The sequence below is a fragment of the Gymnodraco acuticeps genome, unplaced genomic scaffold (genome assembly GCF_902827175.1).
Source record: "Gymnodraco acuticeps unplaced genomic scaffold, fGymAcu1.1, whole genome shotgun sequence".
NCBI classification, from domain to species: domain Eukaryota; kingdom Metazoa; phylum Chordata; class Actinopteri; order Perciformes; family Bathydraconidae; genus Gymnodraco; species Gymnodraco acuticeps.
In genome coordinates, this window is record NW_022989768.1 from 6,307,528 (window position 1) to 6,326,159 (window position 18,632).

The 18,632-nt window shown below is 41.1% G+C and overlaps 1 protein-coding gene across 1 annotated transcript; it reads right to left on the reverse strand.

Moving 5' to 3' along the window:
- Positions 1–1,522: 1,522 nt before the first annotated feature.
- calca (calcitonin/calcitonin-related polypeptide, alpha) lies at positions 1,523–3,436 on the reverse strand. The gene is made up of 4 exons (XM_034218721.1): positions 3,388–3,436; positions 2,876–2,967; positions 2,538–2,669; positions 1,523–1,918 (listed from the first exon to the last, which is right to left on the reverse strand). The coding sequence occupies exons 2-4, from the start codon at positions 2,959–2,961 to the stop codon at positions 1,744–1,746; spliced, it is 393 nt and encodes a 130-aa protein (XP_034074612.1). The 5' UTR covers positions 2,962–2,967; positions 3,388–3,436; the 3' UTR covers positions 1,523–1,743.
- Positions 3,437–18,632: the final 15,196 nt, after the last annotated feature.

Below are 18,632 nucleotides of genomic sequence, written 5' to 3' on the forward strand. Positions count from 1 at the left end.
ACTTCAGATACAGATCTGACGACCAGTTGAGCCAAAGCCAAGACAAGGAAAAAAACATTGTCGTCCTTCTTGGCAAAAAACAAATCTTCTCAACAACATTTATGTTATGCTTTTTCTCCGTTTTTTAAGCACAGGCCACAAATTATCATTACTGACTATAACTTTCTGAAAGCAAGAGATCAGTCTATGTTTTATGCAGAATACTGTACGTTCTAGTTTCCAAGTGTTTGCAGGTAGATGATGATGCAGTTGTTGCTCCCTCAAAGCAGGCACTTCGTCCTAGAGAGCCAAAAATAGACAAGAACACAATAAAAACATGTTCATCTAATGAAAAGATTTAGAATAGTAAAATATTTGTACAGTACATTTGGTTTCATTCCACAGATTCACAGAACAGTGAAGAGAAAGAGCTATACAAAGTATGGTTAACACACAGGGATCAAGTTATTTTGTTGTGGTAGACTTTTTTGGACTGCCTGCAAGGCTTGTAACAAACATGTCACTACAGGCAAATTGTTTTGGTCAGTGTGTGATATTGAAATGACCACATTATAGTAAGATACACTTGAGAACTTCCAAACTTACTTTAAACCATTACAATATTAAATCATAATATCTCATTCCAGTTAATGCCAAACTAAGGTACCTATTGCTGTAATTCTATTATTCCAGTTGTTATATCCATAACAATCACTTGTACAAATCAGTAAAGTTAACAGTTGGATCGTAAACAGTACTGCTTTAGTTATACTTAAAATATCTGTTTCCATGGTACTGACTACCTTCACCAATCGCTGCATGTGGACACAAAGTGATATATTCGACAATAATATATTGAGAGATTTCCCATGATAACCATATCAATGTCATGAATTTTATTAATAATAATTTTAGAATTAAAAAGGTTTCCACTGAATTTAACTCTCAAGTCTCCAAACACAATGATTTCATTAAAATCACTTTTAGTATAAGCTTTACGTCCAGCCATTAAACAGATCTGAAAGCACAGAGTTGTAACATACCATGTGTCTGCTCTTGTGCTCACACAGGGCCGAGCCGCTTTCGTCTGCCAAACGCCTTGGCCCCCACGTTGGTGGGAACAAAGCTGCTGTGTCCCAGTCCTCCTGTCCGACTCAGGAAGTCAGCCAAGCGGTGGGTCACACAGGTGGACGTGTTGCATCCCCGCTTCTGTGCTGTTGCATTACTTGTAAAATTGAAAGACAATGAAAACATTTGTTATGACATTTAAGATCAGGCCAGATATCTGCATGGCATATGTTGAACACTATCGGTAAGTATCAACTACAAGTTAATCACAGTAAAAATGCGTAGATAAATATTTCAATAATTTGTGTGTGTGCATTATAGGCGGTCATGCTTACCCTTTTCTTCTTTCATTTTTTTTTTATTCAAATATGTTTTTAATCTTGGGTGAATAAAAAAGAGCTTCCATTTTTTAGATGCATTTATTAAAGTGAAAACATAGTTGTATAAGGAGAAAACAATTATTTACCACTAGAAAGGTTTCAAGCTCTTTTTAAAATTGTATAGGGATATACAGTTTAATTGTTAAGTCTCTGTCAAAATCTAATGACTGCAAGTGGAAAAATAAATCAAGGACGTTTCCATGAAGTCAGTCAGACAAATACAATCCACATGCATCAGCAGTCCTGTGAACAGATAGTGCTGGATGAACGAGCAAACATTAACTCAGATGAATAGGTGGGCTAGAAAGTGAGAGATTTAGTTGTAAGTATTGCCATAGTTTTCATATTGCTCAGAGAGACTTCGCTTCCCAGGCGTCCCTGCTCCCACGTTGGTGCGTGGATAGGTTTGTAGTTTATGAATATCCTGGGATAGTTTGCCCAGCACACAAGTGCTTAAGCCGGTGCAGCGCTTAGACATGGGTCTATCCAAGCTGTTAGAGACAAAGACAAACATGCAGAGACAGACTTACAGTAACATGCATTCAGATAAATATTAATAATTTCATGCATGATATTTTTTTTCTAAATTGGCGTCAGTGAAATGAATGTAATGTCTTGAAGGCATGCTAAAAGATCCAACAGGCATGTAAGGAAATCTTGTTAATCAAATTATTGTATTTGACTTTTCATGATTTCTTCAGTTTCATGTTCTCTTATATCCATCATGCATGTTCTTTTATGTACTTTGATAGCATGCTCTGTTATGTTTTTGACAGACACATCATTTAATGTAATTCTAAATGGATAAATGAATGAATCATTAACTGCAGTCCATGCATTAAGCCTTAATGACAGTGTACATTTACATGAACTCGACTGTATACCTTCATCATTAATAAGAACCAAGAATTTGGAGCTGCAGGGCTTAAACACAAAAGTGTGTTATATGTTGCATAGATAGATAGATAGATAGATAGATAGATAGATAGATAGATAGATAGATAGATAGATAGATAGATAGATAGATAGATAGATAGATAGATAGATAGATAGATAGATAGATAGATAGATAGATAGATAGATAGATAGATAGATAGATATAACCCACACCTGTTTCCGTCAGGTGATTGGTATTCTTGGTCATCTGAAGTTATTTGCAAGAATTCCTTGATAGCTCGGAGTAACTTCTGGGCATCATCATTCGATAGTGTGACTCCATCTGACATTAACTCCTTACTAGTTCTGAAAATACATATTCAGCAGTAAGACATTGAATGCTAACCATATGCAATCTCACATGCAGTAATTGCTCCTTTCAGAAACGTAGAAGGGACTTTCATTTTTCAGAAATAATCTTTAACACAAAATATATTATCAGACACAATCACAATATATTTAAAAAAGTGAAATATATGTTATACTTTTAGGAATAATGCTACAACTCTTACCTGGATGGAGCTGCCTGTGAGACGTACATCTGACAAATGATTAGCGCATAGGCAAGAAGGAGGGTCCAGAGTTTCATCATTATCATGATTGCCTGTAAAAACACACAAAAGGTAAAAATATTTTGTTGCAAGGAAAGGTTTTTAAAGTTATAGTATGTTCTGTTTCATCATGTTTTTAATCTACTGCACACATTCATAGCCATGTGCATCTCTGTCCCTCTCTAACACTTCCTCTCTCTGCTGAACTTGCAGAGGCAGATAGAAGAGTTATTGGTGATATGCTGACACTAAGCATTTGCAAACAACCATAACAGCAGCTCTGTCCATTAGGAGAATTAACTGCAGCCTACCAGATAACGTCATCAAACCAGAAAAATCACATATTTTTTGTTAGCAACCATCTTCTTTATTTAGTCCTTACCTTTAAAAAAAATAAAAAAACATGAATATTATACAGTTACAGCCTAATTTGCACAATCATTCTCGATCAATCCTCTTTAGTCTGTACTCACCGTGAGATAATGTATCTGCTGGTAATGAAGAATTCAGTGATAGTCTCACTTGTGGATCTGCTGAACACTCCCCACAGTGCAGGGTTTTATATGTTCCCCGTGGAATCCTGCATTAAGTGAGTGAGCACTTGATCATAGTCTATTGGCCAGTCAAATGTTTTACCTCAAACCGCTAGCCAATCAGACATCCTACGTCACTTACAGCAAGCCAATGACAGAGCGTGTATGTAAATGATATTAATCCAATGTGTTTAATTCATAAAAAATATATGAGGCATTTTGATCAGTTGGTAGCATCCTTTGTGGTGAAGTCTTTTTTTAAGTTGGATGCGTGGGAAACCAATGAAAAAAATCTCCTTTTCATAGTCAATGCCTCATGCTTTTAAGAATTAAAGTGTTATGTGCATGTGGACACACCCTACTGTAAATCCCCTGATATTAGAGGCTTTATTATTATAATGGTCAGAGAATTAAATCCTAATTCGACAGAGCCTCTTTTATTAAAATATGCCAATGTGATTTTAATTGCAGTACCATTTCTAAAGTGGCTTATAGATCAAAAGGGATAGGGCCATGAGAGGAATGGGTGTGTAATATGTGTCAAACATGACTCCATTGTGAAGATCGACTGTCTTTTTAAATGCAGTGACATTTTATGGTATTTTAAATGTTTTTCCCTGGCTGTGACAGGGAAAAACATTTAAAATACCATAAAATGTCACTGCATTTAAAAAGACAGTCGATCTTCACAATGGAGTCATGTTTGATTATATTTTACCAGGAAGCAATGAGAACACTTTATAAAACAAACTTGGGACAGTCTTTCTTGCAGTCGCTTACTAAAGATGCATTTTTTTTTGTGTGGCAAAGGGGACAGGGTCAGACAACTGTTCCACCAAGAGACACTTTACAAAAAAATGCTGAATAACACAACACTACAAATTAAATCCACAGCTGAATCATCAGCTGTGACTCAGTTTAAAATAAATGTGTTAATTTGTTCATCAATCAAATAGATTTTATCTTCATACATAGATGTTTCTGCGAACAATTCTGGTCTTGAGTTCACCTAGAGTTTTTATCCTGCTAGTTTAAAAAAAAATATTTGGATTAAATCAAATCTCCCTTGTACTGTAATAGCATAGTGTGGCATTGAACTCTCCAGGAATATACTAAACTTTCTCAAGAGTTCAGTAGTGTCCATCCGGTTTCTCCGGGCTAATTACTGGGCTGCTGGTTTCTGGCCATCTTGTAATCCCCCTTATGTAACAGTAATGGATGATGGGTCATAATAAAGCTCCCTGCCTCTCAGTTAGGTCTTGCGTCACAAGGAAACTCATTAGTTTGGATGAGCCTTTTAGTACAATTGAGCAGACCTGCAGGCTTTATACCAGAAGCACTAAATTAGTCTCCAACAGCTCCATATGATGTCGGAAAATGCTTGTGGAAGACTAGAGACTTAGAGGATCCAAATATACATACACATTAGTATTGCCTTGATGTCATCTGAAATAAATTATAACCTCATATATTCTTCTTTTACCTAACTATCACCTAGCATGCAACGTCAACACAGACGGCCCATAAGATACAATTTCCCGTGTTGGATGTCAGTCTTGTTGCTTATCTCCAATAAATATTTTAAATACAAAATCTAATATTCACATAAACCAAATCACTCACCATAATAAAATGGATATCTATTCTCTCATGACAATTGCCACCTCAAACGAGTCAAAGGCCACCATACAGTGAAAAGGGAAGTTCAATTAAAATGAAACATTCTCTGCACTCAAGCTGTTACCAGGGCTCGATGCCATTGCCTGCTTTGACCTGGGATGAGAGTTGATGCAGAGAAATACAATTCCAATGGGAAAATTATTGTCAAGAATGCAATTATCTCACACTGCTTGCATTGCTTTATGTTTGGCCCCAATTGGCCCGGAAAATTAATTGCAACACAGGAGATCATTCATGACAGAGAGGGCGACGTTATGCTCAGTGCTCATCAGTAACAGTCTCAGCTGACTAAGGGTGCACGTGTCTTTTCCCAAAGAGATGCAATACTGTTCTTGGCTGAGAATAAAAGGCCCATAGAGCTTTCTTCATCAACAAAACTTTATATTATAAAAAAAATCAGCAATAGATGACAATCACCCGGAATAATCCCACAGTTATAATAAAAGAAAAGTTTGAATGGATCATTACAAAGTGAAAAGGGGACATAAAATATATCTTGACCTACTTGGCCATTATATATTTTATAAATATAAAAAAATGCTCCTGGTTCAAGAAAGTAGACTGAGCCTTAATGAGAGAATAAGAGGAACCTAGATCATTTTAATTAGGAGATAAAGGCCTGCATCTTACATTTAGCATGACCACTTAACTCATTACAGCAAAACAACAACAGAGCCTTTTGAAATTAAATCTCTTGTCATGTTGTCAGTCAGATATTCATCTTTTTTTTTGTCAATAATACTGTAAGACACAAGTTCCAAAATCCTGCATTAGTTAATGAGGAACTTCATTGCCAGAGTTGTGGAAAAGTATCCTAATCACCACATAGCATTAAAACAATACAGTGACGCTGGCTAATGATGAGAACAAACAGCAACTGGGTGGAAAACCTTTAATGGAAGTGAAGTGGCTGGAAACAGTTTGCAGATCAGTTTCTGTTCCTTCAAAAAGAACATTACATAACCAACAAAGCTCATGGAATTATAAACCTGAAGTGAAGTATCCATTAGCCGAGGGATTTATACATTCTGCTCTCCATTATGAAGCTGACCAAACATCACCTAACATTTAAACACCTGGCCAGAAGTGACAGAGGGATTACAAGACCTCGTGATCTTCCTGCCACGGTCATTATGTTGTTGGAAAAAAAGGAGGTTCTGGACAGCATTAGTATTACAAGGGAAGGTCAGTAATTGGATTTTCTTCATGCACCATTCCAGTCATCCGGATGGTAAATAGTTTAATGTAGAACCACAGACGTCGAGGGACCCACCCAAACAGACATGCAGCACAGGCCACACAGTATAGCAGAGCACTCTTTAAGGTACCTTATAGTGTAAAAACTGTTCAACAACTGCATTCAATATCATACATTAATTAGGTCACTAATAAAATGACCCTAGAATATGTTTGGCCGCTATGACATTATGTATTATGTACACATAAGACAAGACAAGATATTTTCCCATACCACTTGGGATCAATGGGGTGGCTATTCATGTAATATCTTTGCCAGTATCAGAACGTTATGGACCAAGTGTTTTTTATTTTTGCGTTAATGTGATGAAATAGCTTTCAAGCAGTGGCGAGCCGTGACTTTTATACCTAGGCCCTCTGACTCCCACCCCTTCCCTTAGAGTTATTACGTCACAGCGTATACTTCAGCGGAATAGAGTGCCACTGTGACACGTCCTAAAACCCGGAAGTAAATTAGCATTTTACCACTTCTGGTCAAGCCCCCAGGAAGCATAGCCGCGGGAAGTCATTTTGCTCAGGGGGTGCTGCCAAAAGTGAGGATGGAGCCGTTTAAAAAAACGGCTCCATCCTGTTTGTATAAGGCGAGACACGGCAGGCAAAAACATCGTTTTTCATGCACTGGTCAATTTTGAGATGTTGTGCTATTTTGATTCCATAACATGTTTTCTTTCAGGCTTTTGGAAGGAAAATGTACAAAATACACATTTAAGTGTTCATTTTACTATAGTTTGTCTATTTGCATCTGTATATTTCTCCTAAATTCACCAAAAGTTAGCATTCTAACGTAACATAAAGTACCGCGATCGCTGTTTGCACCATGTCATCGTTGGAAAAGCTCCGTCTCTCCTGCACAATGATCTCATAGTCATCGGATCCAAATATTGTCATTTCCTTTGTATCAGCAACCAATCGTGAAAGTACAAAAGGGTCTTAAACCAAGAAATGAAATCTCATTGGCTGGTGTCAATTTCTGACAACGTGATTCGTTCAGATGCATCACGTGGTGTGCTAAAACACTTCCTGGTTAGCTTTCCGCTAGAAATGTAAATCTCAAAATGGCAAAAGAACGGCGAAAAAACCGTTCACATAGAAGACAACAACAATTGTCACTTGCACGAAGCAAGGTTATACAAAACACAAATGACCCCGAACATGAAATACCTTCACGGAGTGCGTCGAGGCGCAAGCTGTCATCCAAAGAACAGGAGGGTTTAGCTAGCGCCTCACTGCAATCTTTAAAGTTCGTTTTCTCAAAATGAGTTTTTTCTCCTACTCTGAGTCCGAAATTTCCACTTCAGTTGCACTTACATACACCAAACCTTCCAGTTATATTCCTATCAATATTATGAAGGCTTTTACAGAAGGGTTTGTTCATATATCATTCATAGCCTGAATTATATAAGATGTTATACCTAGAAACATGGCGAAAATTGATATTTTAGGGCTGTTGACAATATTTTCTGATTTATGGAGTGATAAAGAGAGATATCCAAAATCCCTTCGGTGAAAGCCTGAGATGCTAATATGACTACAAAATAAAACGAGAATTTTGAACCTGGCTTTATCCAAAGTGCAGATTTCGGTTCCTGAAATGTGTTAAAATATGCGCAAATGTAATGAGATAATGGATAATTTATATATATATATTACTTTAGTTGTAGAGGTGGTGGGCTGAGGAGTAGCTGGTGGTCCACTCTTTTTATTGGGTTGTTTGTTGGAGAAAAAAATCCAAAATCCTTTTTTGCACCATTCTAGAAAGTTGTCACTCTGCAGTGTGTGTGTCGCGTCAATTACATCACTCTCCCAAGACCTACGACCTAGATGACTCGGATTTTACTTATTTGGAAAATAAATTCAAGCCACCTGATATATACAAATATATACTATGACTATTATATGCTACTGTATACAGCTAATTTTATTTTAAGTAAAATCATAACTATTTGATGTAGTTTAATCATTTTTATTTAGGTGGTCACTCAGTTTTTCAAATGTACACCACTCGCCAACAGGGGGTGCTGCAGCACCCCCAGCACCCCTACTTCCCGCGGCTATGCCAGGAAGTGCGCCGGACTCTGTGCCCAACATTCATTGTGTCCTAACGGTGGTACTGCAACTTCCGTATCAGTCCGTGACATCACCCGGCCCTAAACAACTTTTTCCCATTGACTAACATGGGGAAAGAGACATCTGTAAATCGGTGGATAATTTTTTTTTTTAACTAAATAAACTACCCAGTATTAACTATTGTATAGCCCTTATTAGAATCATTTGGTCCTTAAAGTTGTCAAATGCACTAAAAGCCTAATCTAGATTTATTTTCTCTCTCCATTCATTCTAGTGAGCCGAGAGTGGGAGCTCGGGGGACGGGGCTTAAGGGGCGCATGCTCTGTGAGCACACATACGGGTTCTTCTGCTCTGGCAGCCAGGCATGACGGTTAATCTGTGACGTTTCGCTCTCTCAAAAATTGGGCCATTTTGACTTCATGCTCCAATGAGCAGCTCTCATAGGAAAGAATGAGACCCCGCCTCCCACGCTGTATCCAGTTCTTATTATACATCCATGCTTCCGGTTCCTTCGACAAAAACCAATGCAATTTCTCCATAGGATTTTGGAAAATACACACAAATTGAAGAGACAGATCACGGGTTTGTTCAGCCGGATAACATGTCTACCCTACTTTTATAATTTTCGAATCATAAATCTTATCGATAGATTTATGATCGATAGATTTATGATTCGAAAATCACAGTTTGTCGTAAAACTGTTGAAATATAAGACTAGAAGAAAAATACCCAACTAGAAAGACTACAAATCCCAGAGTACAGTAAGTGTCATAATTGTTTTCCTCCACTAAATATATGAGATAGCTGAGATAAGATAACTTTAACAAGATGCCTGTGTGCTTAGTGCCAGGTTGTAATCATACCAGCAATGGGTCTTGCTCGTTCTTTCGCTTCCCGTCTGATGAAAGGACCAGGAGTGGCTGGATCAAGTTAGCTACCTAGCTAGTAGCAAGCACGTTAGTTAGCATTACAGCCTTAGCCTTGTCATTTTTATTAGCCTTAACATGAAGTAACATTCAGTATAACCCAAAATGTTAAACAGTAAGAGTAGTAGTCATATTTCGTGAACCCTTTGAAGAGTACTGTCACACCGGTGTGATCATTCTATAATATACCGTTTAAGCCCGGATGCCCCCGGGGGAGGAATGCTAAAGCCACATTAGCATCGTCAATCTTTTCTACTTCATGCTATCTGCACAAATGGTTAACATTGAACATTAAAAAGATCAGGCAGTTCAAGGAGAATCGAAGGAAGGCAGGCAGCTTTGCATGACATTCTTCTGGACGTGTTTCATTGTGGTGATAGTGTAGGGTGTGACCATATTTTGATTTCCAAAAAAGAGGACATGCTGCCCCCAGCCTCGAGATACTTAATGATACTCAACGTTTACTCAAAGATGCCTTATTGTTTTAAAGTATGCCTCCTCTGTATGGATATAAAATTATTATTTATATTATTTTACTGTATATAACACAATAATATCTCTCTATAACCAAAGACACACCAAACCAAGGTTACTCAACAATCAACATGCTTTATTATGCCTAGAATTATCTCTGACGAATCTCAAATGCACAAGAATAACTTAAACATCAACCTGTAACAAAATAATAGCTCTCTTTTCAAGTCTTACTGGACAAAAATAAATAACAAAATATATGAAATAGTAGAAAATAGAAAATCCAGCTTTAACAAATAATCTCTTTATATCTTGTCAATGTAAACAATAAAACAGTAACCTCACAAAGATACTAATCTAATTATTTTAAAAGTGCACTATGCAGTTTTGGATTTCACATTTGCATAATTGCCATTAGTGAACATAACATAACATAACATTTGATTACGTAAATCAAACCAAACACATTTTGAGGCACCATGAACCAAATATAAGCCTACTTTAAATGTTTGTAAACACAATTCCAGGCCCTGTCATTGTAAACAACCACAGTGAAACAACAACTTTTCATATATTTCTAGCTTCAAACAGTTTTCTAGGGTCCCAATTTAAAATTAAAAGTTTAAAGTTTCTCTCCCACAGCTACATAGCTTTCTCTCTCTGCATAGCTGCATACTTCAATCTTCTTCATCCTGCTTTTCTTCTTCATCCTCCTTGTCTGCCCATCGATATTTAGCTGTGGAGCTGATCTTTCCCAGCAGTTTTCGGTTGCTCAACAAATAAGCATGAAAGTCTTTGCAAGACATGTCTTTCAAATTGTATTGCACAAATAGAATCCCCGTCAGTGACTCAACAGACAGCTGGTTCCTCTCCTTGGTCCACTGGCTCTGCATCAGTGAGAAAACCCTCTCAACATTTGCATTGTGAGAGGAAAGTGCAAAGACAAACTGTGCAATCTTCAGTAGTTCTGAGTAACATGCAATGCTTTTGGCCTTCTCAAAATATTTGGTCCACTTCTGGTGCACCTGCAGGCCACTGAACTCCTCATCACGGTTGCACCTTTCTGTGAATCTCTTCAGATTGGTGACCTGGTCAAAACACTTGACATCATCAATTACCACCCCCTTCTCTCCTAGGAACTTGATGCAGGCCTCCACATCATTCCACTCTGGTGGCTCACTCAGATCCATCCACGTGAATGTGGAGAACTCTTCCATGGGAGTCATCCACTTCTCCAGATACTCCAGACATGTACTGTACAGGCCTTGCACATCAGCACAGAACTGGTCATATTCCTTACCAAGTCCATCACTACGCTTTTGTGCCAGTAGTCCCTTAACTTTAAGGGACATGAAGTTGTTGCTCTTGCGTTCAAGAAGAATGGTGTGGATGCTGTTCATTATTTTCTTTACCTCCATAATGGAGTTCTTCTCCTTTTCCATGTCTTGAATGTGGGTGTGGAACGCAGACATGAGTGAGTGCATGTGCCAGAGGTAGATCTCACTGAATTCGTTTTCAAAAAACTTCTTGATCACTATGGGTGGTTTTTGCTGAGACAGAAAGAATGCCTTTAAGGCTGGAAACATCTGTATCATCCTCTCAATGCCTGGGAACAATGACAGCCACCTTGTCTTGCTGTGAGAAAGCATCCTTCTGTATTCAATGTCAACAAAATCACAGTACTCCTTCAGGCTCTCAGTGAGCACAGTGTAAATGTGGAAGTACTGGTAGATTTTGAACATGATATTCTCAAGGTCAATATCTATTGTGTCTGCCCCATGATGAACACAATTATTCAATATGTGTGCTGGGCAACCCACACCGATCAGTGTTCTTCTGCAGCAACCTCTTCAAATTTGCAAACACATTCTTTCCCCCTTCATCATGTTGGATTCCTCCAAAGTTTGTGTTGCAATTGTCGCCAGTAAATGCAATGCATTTTTCAGACAAATTGTTTTTTGCCAATGTTTCAATGAGATATTGTGCAATGGTTTCTGCTGTCTCATTTGGTGTGTCTTTAACCTCGATTAATTTTGTTTGCATGCCACCCCTCTTCCAGTCAAAGTACTGGATTATGATTGGGAATATTTTCACTGCTCCGTGGTTACTCCCGTCTGTAGAAACACCACAGTGGATTTCTTTGAGTGCTTCATGTGCGACATCAATCGAGTGGGGCGCTATAACACCATTGACAATGGCTTCGGTTTTAGTGCGCGCACTACTGAATTTTTTGGCAGAGTCTGGAAGTGCTTTTTTTAGCAAGGCACTTGTGCAATCCATAAATCTGTAGCTGTTGTGATGTTTCACAGTGTGAAATGCAAACGCACCCTCCGCTGCATTTACAGCATCCTCTGTTTTGCCTGGTCTAACAAAGAAGTCTGTCAACTTTGCCGACAAACTCTCACCTTGCACAGCTTTCCTATTCTGTGTCCATGTGTGCTTTAAGATCGCCTGCACCTTTATTGGACACACACACGTATGTGCAAGCTTTGCACACGGTGCACTCCGCCTCCCATTTGTTCCGACCGGGTCGGTACATTTGGAATTTCTTCTGCAATTCATCTGTAAAAGTACATTTGCGCTTTGGCATTGTGAATGTGAGCTGCGGTCCGCTCTGTCCCCTTCCTCTGTTTGTGTGTCAGCGTAGTTGTAGAGCCGCCCACAAAGCTTCAGACTCAGGGATTACATCACACACGCAACAGAGTACCGTAGTATTCTGTGCAATGCGCCAGTCAATTTAAGTACATGCAAACGGTCCGCGAAACCCGGACATTTTCATGAATTTATAAACCCCCCCCGGACGACCCGGACAGGGCGTGGAAAGAGGACATGTCCGGGCAAAAGAGGACGTTTGGTCACCCTATGATAGTGGGTAGTCAATCCCTTTGTTGTCAAGACAGTAGTGACGGCCATCTTGGTGACGTGTGTTGTTGTGCGAGACCAGAGATGTAGTTCATTGAGTGGTTTCACATAAAAAAAGTCTTACTTCACAGTTTTACTGCAAAACATTTTTTTTTAAACTTGCAAAATTATCTTTTAAATTGACAAACATATGTGTAATTTGTGGTACAATTCAAACGGGATCGAAAGATAACTTTTCTCTCGCCATTGACTTCAATACATAATTTTTCCGAAATGAGGTCCATCGGAAAGGGAGGGACTTCGCCTCTCTATATCAAAATAACGGCCCGGGGTGCACAACGCATCAATGAAAGCGACCCTCTACCACACAAAACAACACCTGTAAATAACCCAATTTGTGTTCTTTGAAATTTAAAAGGATGTTGCATTGTGTTTGTTACTTTCGTTGCAGTTGTATATGTCTTAAAGGTCCCATGTCATGGCCATTTCCACTGATCATAATTCCATTGTTGAGGTCTACTAGAATAGATTTATATTGTGCAATTTTCCAAACTCACATTGGTTTCTCATACAGCATCTCTGTAAACTACGTGTATTCACTGAATTTCACTCTCTGCCTTTAACGGCTCGTTGTAGCTCCAATAGCTCCAGCCCCCACCCTCCCTGTGAGCACAGTGTGCTCTGATTGGTCAGGACGTTGTGAATCGCGCTAAGCTCCGTGGAGGTGTGGTTTCCTTGTTTAGCGACAGCGAAACACAGCCAAACTCATGCTGAGCACACACAAAGTCACAGCCGAAGTAAAAACAATAAGTGTGGCTTGATATTGAGTAAGAAAAAGCTTGATAAACGCTGTGAGAATGGGTCTGCAGAGAGAATTTTGCCGCGATCCCAACTGTCTGTTATCAGCCTGCAGCCAGGGAGGAGAAATCAGCTGTCTAACAGAAGTTAAATCCATTTCTCACTTATTCTGACAATGTACTTAACCCCAAATAAAAGAACCCAATAAAAAGAGTTGTTAAATAATAGTGAAGTCACGTTGTAATAACAATAACTCATCTCTCTCTCGTTTTATTTTTGAGCTTTGCCAAAAGCCACTGTGTCAATGTTGTCCTACTTGGGTTGCCGTCCGGAGTTGTCCAATATGGCGGACTATCTCACACATGCGCACTGCAGATCGGGTAGTGACAGCGATCAACGTCTTGCTAGTGCGTTGCATGATGGTTAGTCATTTTGTCCGACTTGCTCTGGAGGCTCGCCTACATGAGACGTTGAAATCTCGCGGGACAAAGACGCCCGCAGCCTTGAGAGCGAGGCGCGGCGAGGCGGCGCAGTTCCTCTCCACGGGCTCCGGAAGCTAAATGCTTGATGGGAAACGACTCGCTGGTATCTCGAGCTGAGCGCTCATTGGTGGTTTTTACCCCGTGCTGCTGATGAAACTCTCCAATTGGCTCGGCAAAAGTTTGTTGTTGTTTTGTGTCAGTTTTACGTCGCCACATCCATTCCCGTTTTTCATCATTGTTCCACAATGTTTATCATCATGAAATTAATATCTATATATTTTATACTATACTTGCACTGCTTACCGTTTTCATACTTTATATATCTTAGCATATTCATACACACTGTTCATACTGCTCACAGGCTGCTGTGTATATCTAGTGTATTCATACCCCTCACTGTTTATTCATCATTCAATTCATTCTATATTTTATTCTGTCTATTGTGTACATTACTTTTCACTTCACTGCTTGTTGCACCTGGTTAGAAGCTAAACTGCATTTTGTTGTCTCAGTACCTGTAATATGTGCAATAACAATAAAGTTGAATCTAATCTTGAGCAGGAACAAATGTATTTACTTAGTACATATCTGACATTAACAATTAAACACGTGTGTGCATTCTTTATAAATGCAAACCGAGTCAAGCCGACTCCGGAGGTGGCGGTATGCACCTTAAAGTTGTTTGTAATCCGCCAAAAAACCGAGAGAAGAAGAAGAAACCGACTCCGAGCTGTCCGACTTCAGGCGAGCTTTTTGAGACCTCCCCCGGCTATGATTGGCTATTCTCGTCTACTTTCGAGGCGAGCCGCAACGCGTCTCAAACAAGCCTAGTGTGTGTGTGAGGAAGTCCGTGGATTGGTCAATTTGGACCAATCAGCGGGGGCTTAACGTGACGGCTCCGCGGACGTAACGTAACGGCTCCACGGATTGGTCCATTTGGTTCCGGGTACCGCATGACCGTATCGCGTCATAGCTCTGGGCGCGGCTACTGGCCATTCCTACGTCACGATACCCAGGAAGTAAACAATGGACAATGACGTATCTCCAACGAGGCGTTTTGGGGAGGTATTTTCTGTGTTAGAGTTTTACTCGCGTGTACTTTGAGGGTTTTGACTCTGCACACCGTTTACATCCGGTAATAACCGGAAAAGCATGACATGGAACCTTTAAGTGTAATTTGGCATGCTTTTATTTTGAAGGCGAGTTTACGCTGTTGACAGGAAGTTGTTGTTTCTATGGAAACAAGAAAAGCTTCACAGCAGGCGGAAGGCGATAATAAAACCCACCCATTTAGAGGGAAGATATGATTGGTCAATTGTACTGTCATTTGACATTACTCTCTCGTTCAGCTATAGCGGGCCCTCTGTGAATTTACAGCAGGACCACCAAGCTCTCCCGTCTTCACAGTAACTCGCAGAGACAAGCTTCTTTCATGTAACCCTTCACATTCAAACAGAAATAGGCAGATTTGGTTATTTTGGTAAAACTAATGAAAAATATAACAAAAAATATATTTAAAAAATATATATTACAAAATATATATTTTTTTAATGTTTTTAAATATTATTTTGTAGAATATCTTGGGCCCTCAGAGAGGGCCTAGAGGGCCCTGACGGCTCGCCACTGCTTTCAAGTATTCTATTTACTTGAAACTGAGATAAAAAAAATAGAAGTGTTGGAATTGATTCAGGCACAGCCAAGATATCATGATTTTAAGTCCCTACAATGGCCAAACTCCAAAATATCAAGATCCATTTCTCTGCTAGACAACATCTTGGGTCCATGACTACTTCCTGTCAGCTGATGTCATTCACATACACTGAACAGGAAATACACTGGGACACATTCAGCTGTTTGTGTTTACAACTGTGAAATGTTCTATAGCCTATAGCTTGCTTGGGTCTCGGTTGCAGCAGGCTGATCAATGTAGTCCAGATGTCCCTTTCCCCACCAATGTTTTGTTTTGGAACCCCAGGCATTCCTCAGACAGATGATATACTCTCTCCTGTCTGACCTGGGTTGGCCCTGGGGTCTCCTACCACCCGTCTGAACTCTTGACCCTGTCTCTGAGCCCAGCCACCCTACAGAGGAAAGTCATTTTAGCCACATGTGTGAAGGCATGTTATGTTTTTCCCCTTCCGTATTTTGATGTTTGCTGCCTTTTGCCTCCTCGTGTCACACCTGTATATCTTTCACATCTCTTAAACCATTTGCTGTTGATTTCAAGATCAAATGTGTAAATTGCCTAGTTATAGCAGTTGAGGTTAGTCAAAAATAATTCTAAAATAACTTTGGTTTTCTCTTTCCGAATCTATACCGCTTTAACCACCTGGACACTTGTGTCGCTGGTGTTTTGATCAATTCAACCACTGACGAGATAATGCAACAGTGAGAACATGTTTATTTGATTACATTTGACAGATGTGTTTAACGCTTCCAGAATAGCTTTTGAGTCCGTGGAGCTGGCAGGAAGCAAAGAAGTAATTTGCAAGAATGTCCTCATTAGGTATCTGAATGATTGGGAGAGGTCTGTAGAGGCCATTTGAGGCATCCAAGAAAAAAAGGCAACCAGCTGCCTCAGCAGGAAGGAACGGCTGGATGAACAACTTCATATCTAATGAGGAGCCAGTCATGATGAACTAATCACACAGCAAAGTGGAGAGCAATGTTTTACAAAAGTGCACATTGTTTATAGCTTAAAACCCCATTAATGATGTTATTGTCACGATCTATCTGTGTTGTGTTTTGTCTTGTCTAGATCTGTCTTTGGTTTTCTGTCTGCTTTGTGTCTTGTCTAGATCTGTCTTTGGTTTTCTGTCTGCATTGTGTTTTGTCTTGTTTAGATCTGTCTGTGGTTCCCTGTCGTTAGTTTCCCTGGTGTGTCTAATTTACCCGATTGTGTTCACCTGGTGTCCCTGTGTTTTCTCCTCCCTCCTCACCTGTGTCTTGTTTGTATGAGTCTTGTGTGTATTTAAGTTCTGGTTTTTCTGTCTGTCTTTGTCGGTTCGTCTTGTGTAATGACTTGGTCTGCGGTGAGTGTTCTGTTCAGTCTTTGTTAATAGTTTAGCCTTGAAATAAAGGAGTTATTTTTGTCACTTTAATCTGCATTTGGGTCCTGCTTCCTACACACACCGTAACAGTACGAACCGACCAAGAAATGGACCCAGCAGATGATCCATTTGAGGTGGAATTACAAACATTTTCATTTTATTTGGCTTGCTGCTATGATTGGTGGAAGGGAGCGTCCAGTGTTCTGCAGAAGGAGGCCGCTCTGGTAGAGGCGCACCGGTTGGCTATGGAGAAACCAGGCTTGTTGAAATTCTTACCTGGCTGGATTTTGAACTTCCTCTGGGTGTGTGATTTCCAGCCTGCTGACTACAAACGTCTCGGTGTGTTCCATCCGGAGTCAACCCCTGCTTCTTCTCCATGTCCTGCTCCTTTCCAAGAGCCATTCTCTGGAACTCGTCTGGCTTTTGGAGGTCCACGAAGCCTCCAAACGGCTCTTAAAAGAAGGAGTCGCCAGGCTAGCAGCCCGAGCTCCAAGAGCCATGGTTCCGGCCCAAGTTCTGGCCCCAGCAGCCATGGTTCCAGACCCAGTTCTGGCCCCAGCAGCCATCGTCCCGGACCCAATTCTGGCCCCAACAGCCATGGTCCCGGACCCAGTTCTGACCCCAGCAGCCATGGTTCCGGACCCAGTTCTGGCCCCAGCAGCCATGATTCCAGACCCATTTCTGGCCCCGGCAGCCATGGTCCCGGCCCCAGGGGCCATGGTTCCAGACCCAGCTCTGGCCCCAGCTGCCATAGTCCCATCTCTGGTCCCTTCTCTAGTTTCTTCTCGAGTCCTAACTCAAGTCCCTTCTCTGGTCCCCTCTCTAGTCCCTTCTCGAGTCCCCTCTCTAGTCCCTTCTCAGGTCACTTCCCAAGTCCCTTCTCCAGTCTCACCTCTAGTCCCTTCTCCAGTCACTTCTCTAGTTCCCTCTCCAGTCCCTTCCCTAGTCCCCTCCCAAGTCCCTTCTCTAGACCCTCCTCTGGTCCCTCCTCTAGTCCCTTCTCTAGTCCCTACCCTATGTCCTGTCCCGTTGGGGGTCCCGCCGACTACTCTCCTGCCGGGGGTCCTGCCAACTCCATGTCCTGTCCCGTTGGGGGTCCCGCCGACTACTCTCCTGCCGGGGGTCCTGCCAACCCCATGTCCAGTCCCGTTGGAGTCTTCGCCCTCAAGCCCGGCCTCCAGACTTTCCAGGCCGCGGTCCTCGCCCTCATGCTCGGCCCCCTGACTTTTCCGGCCGCGGTCCTCGCCCTCATGCTCGGCCCCCTGAGTTCGCCCGCGGTGGCCTTCGCCCCTCCATAACCCCCACCTTGGACTCTGTCTTGCCCTGGGCCGTCTGCCCGAGTCCCCCTTCTCGGCTTCTGCCTTGCCGTCTGCCCGAGATCCCTTCCTGGTCCTCTGCTGTGCCCCTGGGTGGTCAGCTCAGTCCCGTCCTCCTGACCCCCTCCACCCACCCTGGTGGCTTAGTGATGCGCCCCATCCTCCCTCTCCTCCGGACGGGGGAGACAGGGCGGGGCTCGGTGTTAGCCGACATATGAGTTAAGACCGGCTGTGGCTGGCTCGCTCCAGGGAGGAAGCGGCTTTACACAGACG

Excerpts from the sequence above, each read along its gene's own strand:
- calca (XM_034218721.1), bottom strand. The coding sequence starts at position 2,961 with ATGATAATGATGAAACTCTGGACCCTCCTTCTTGCCTATGCGCTAATC. Across the intron at positions 2,670-2,875 it reads TCACAGGCAGCTCCATCCAG|AACTAGTAAGGAGTTAATGT; the intron begins GTAAGAGTTGTA and ends ATGTATTTTCAG. Across the intron at positions 1,919-2,537 it reads CAATCACCTGACGGAAACAG|CTTGGATAGACCCATGTCTA; the intron begins GTGTGGGTTATA and ends TGTCTCTAACAG.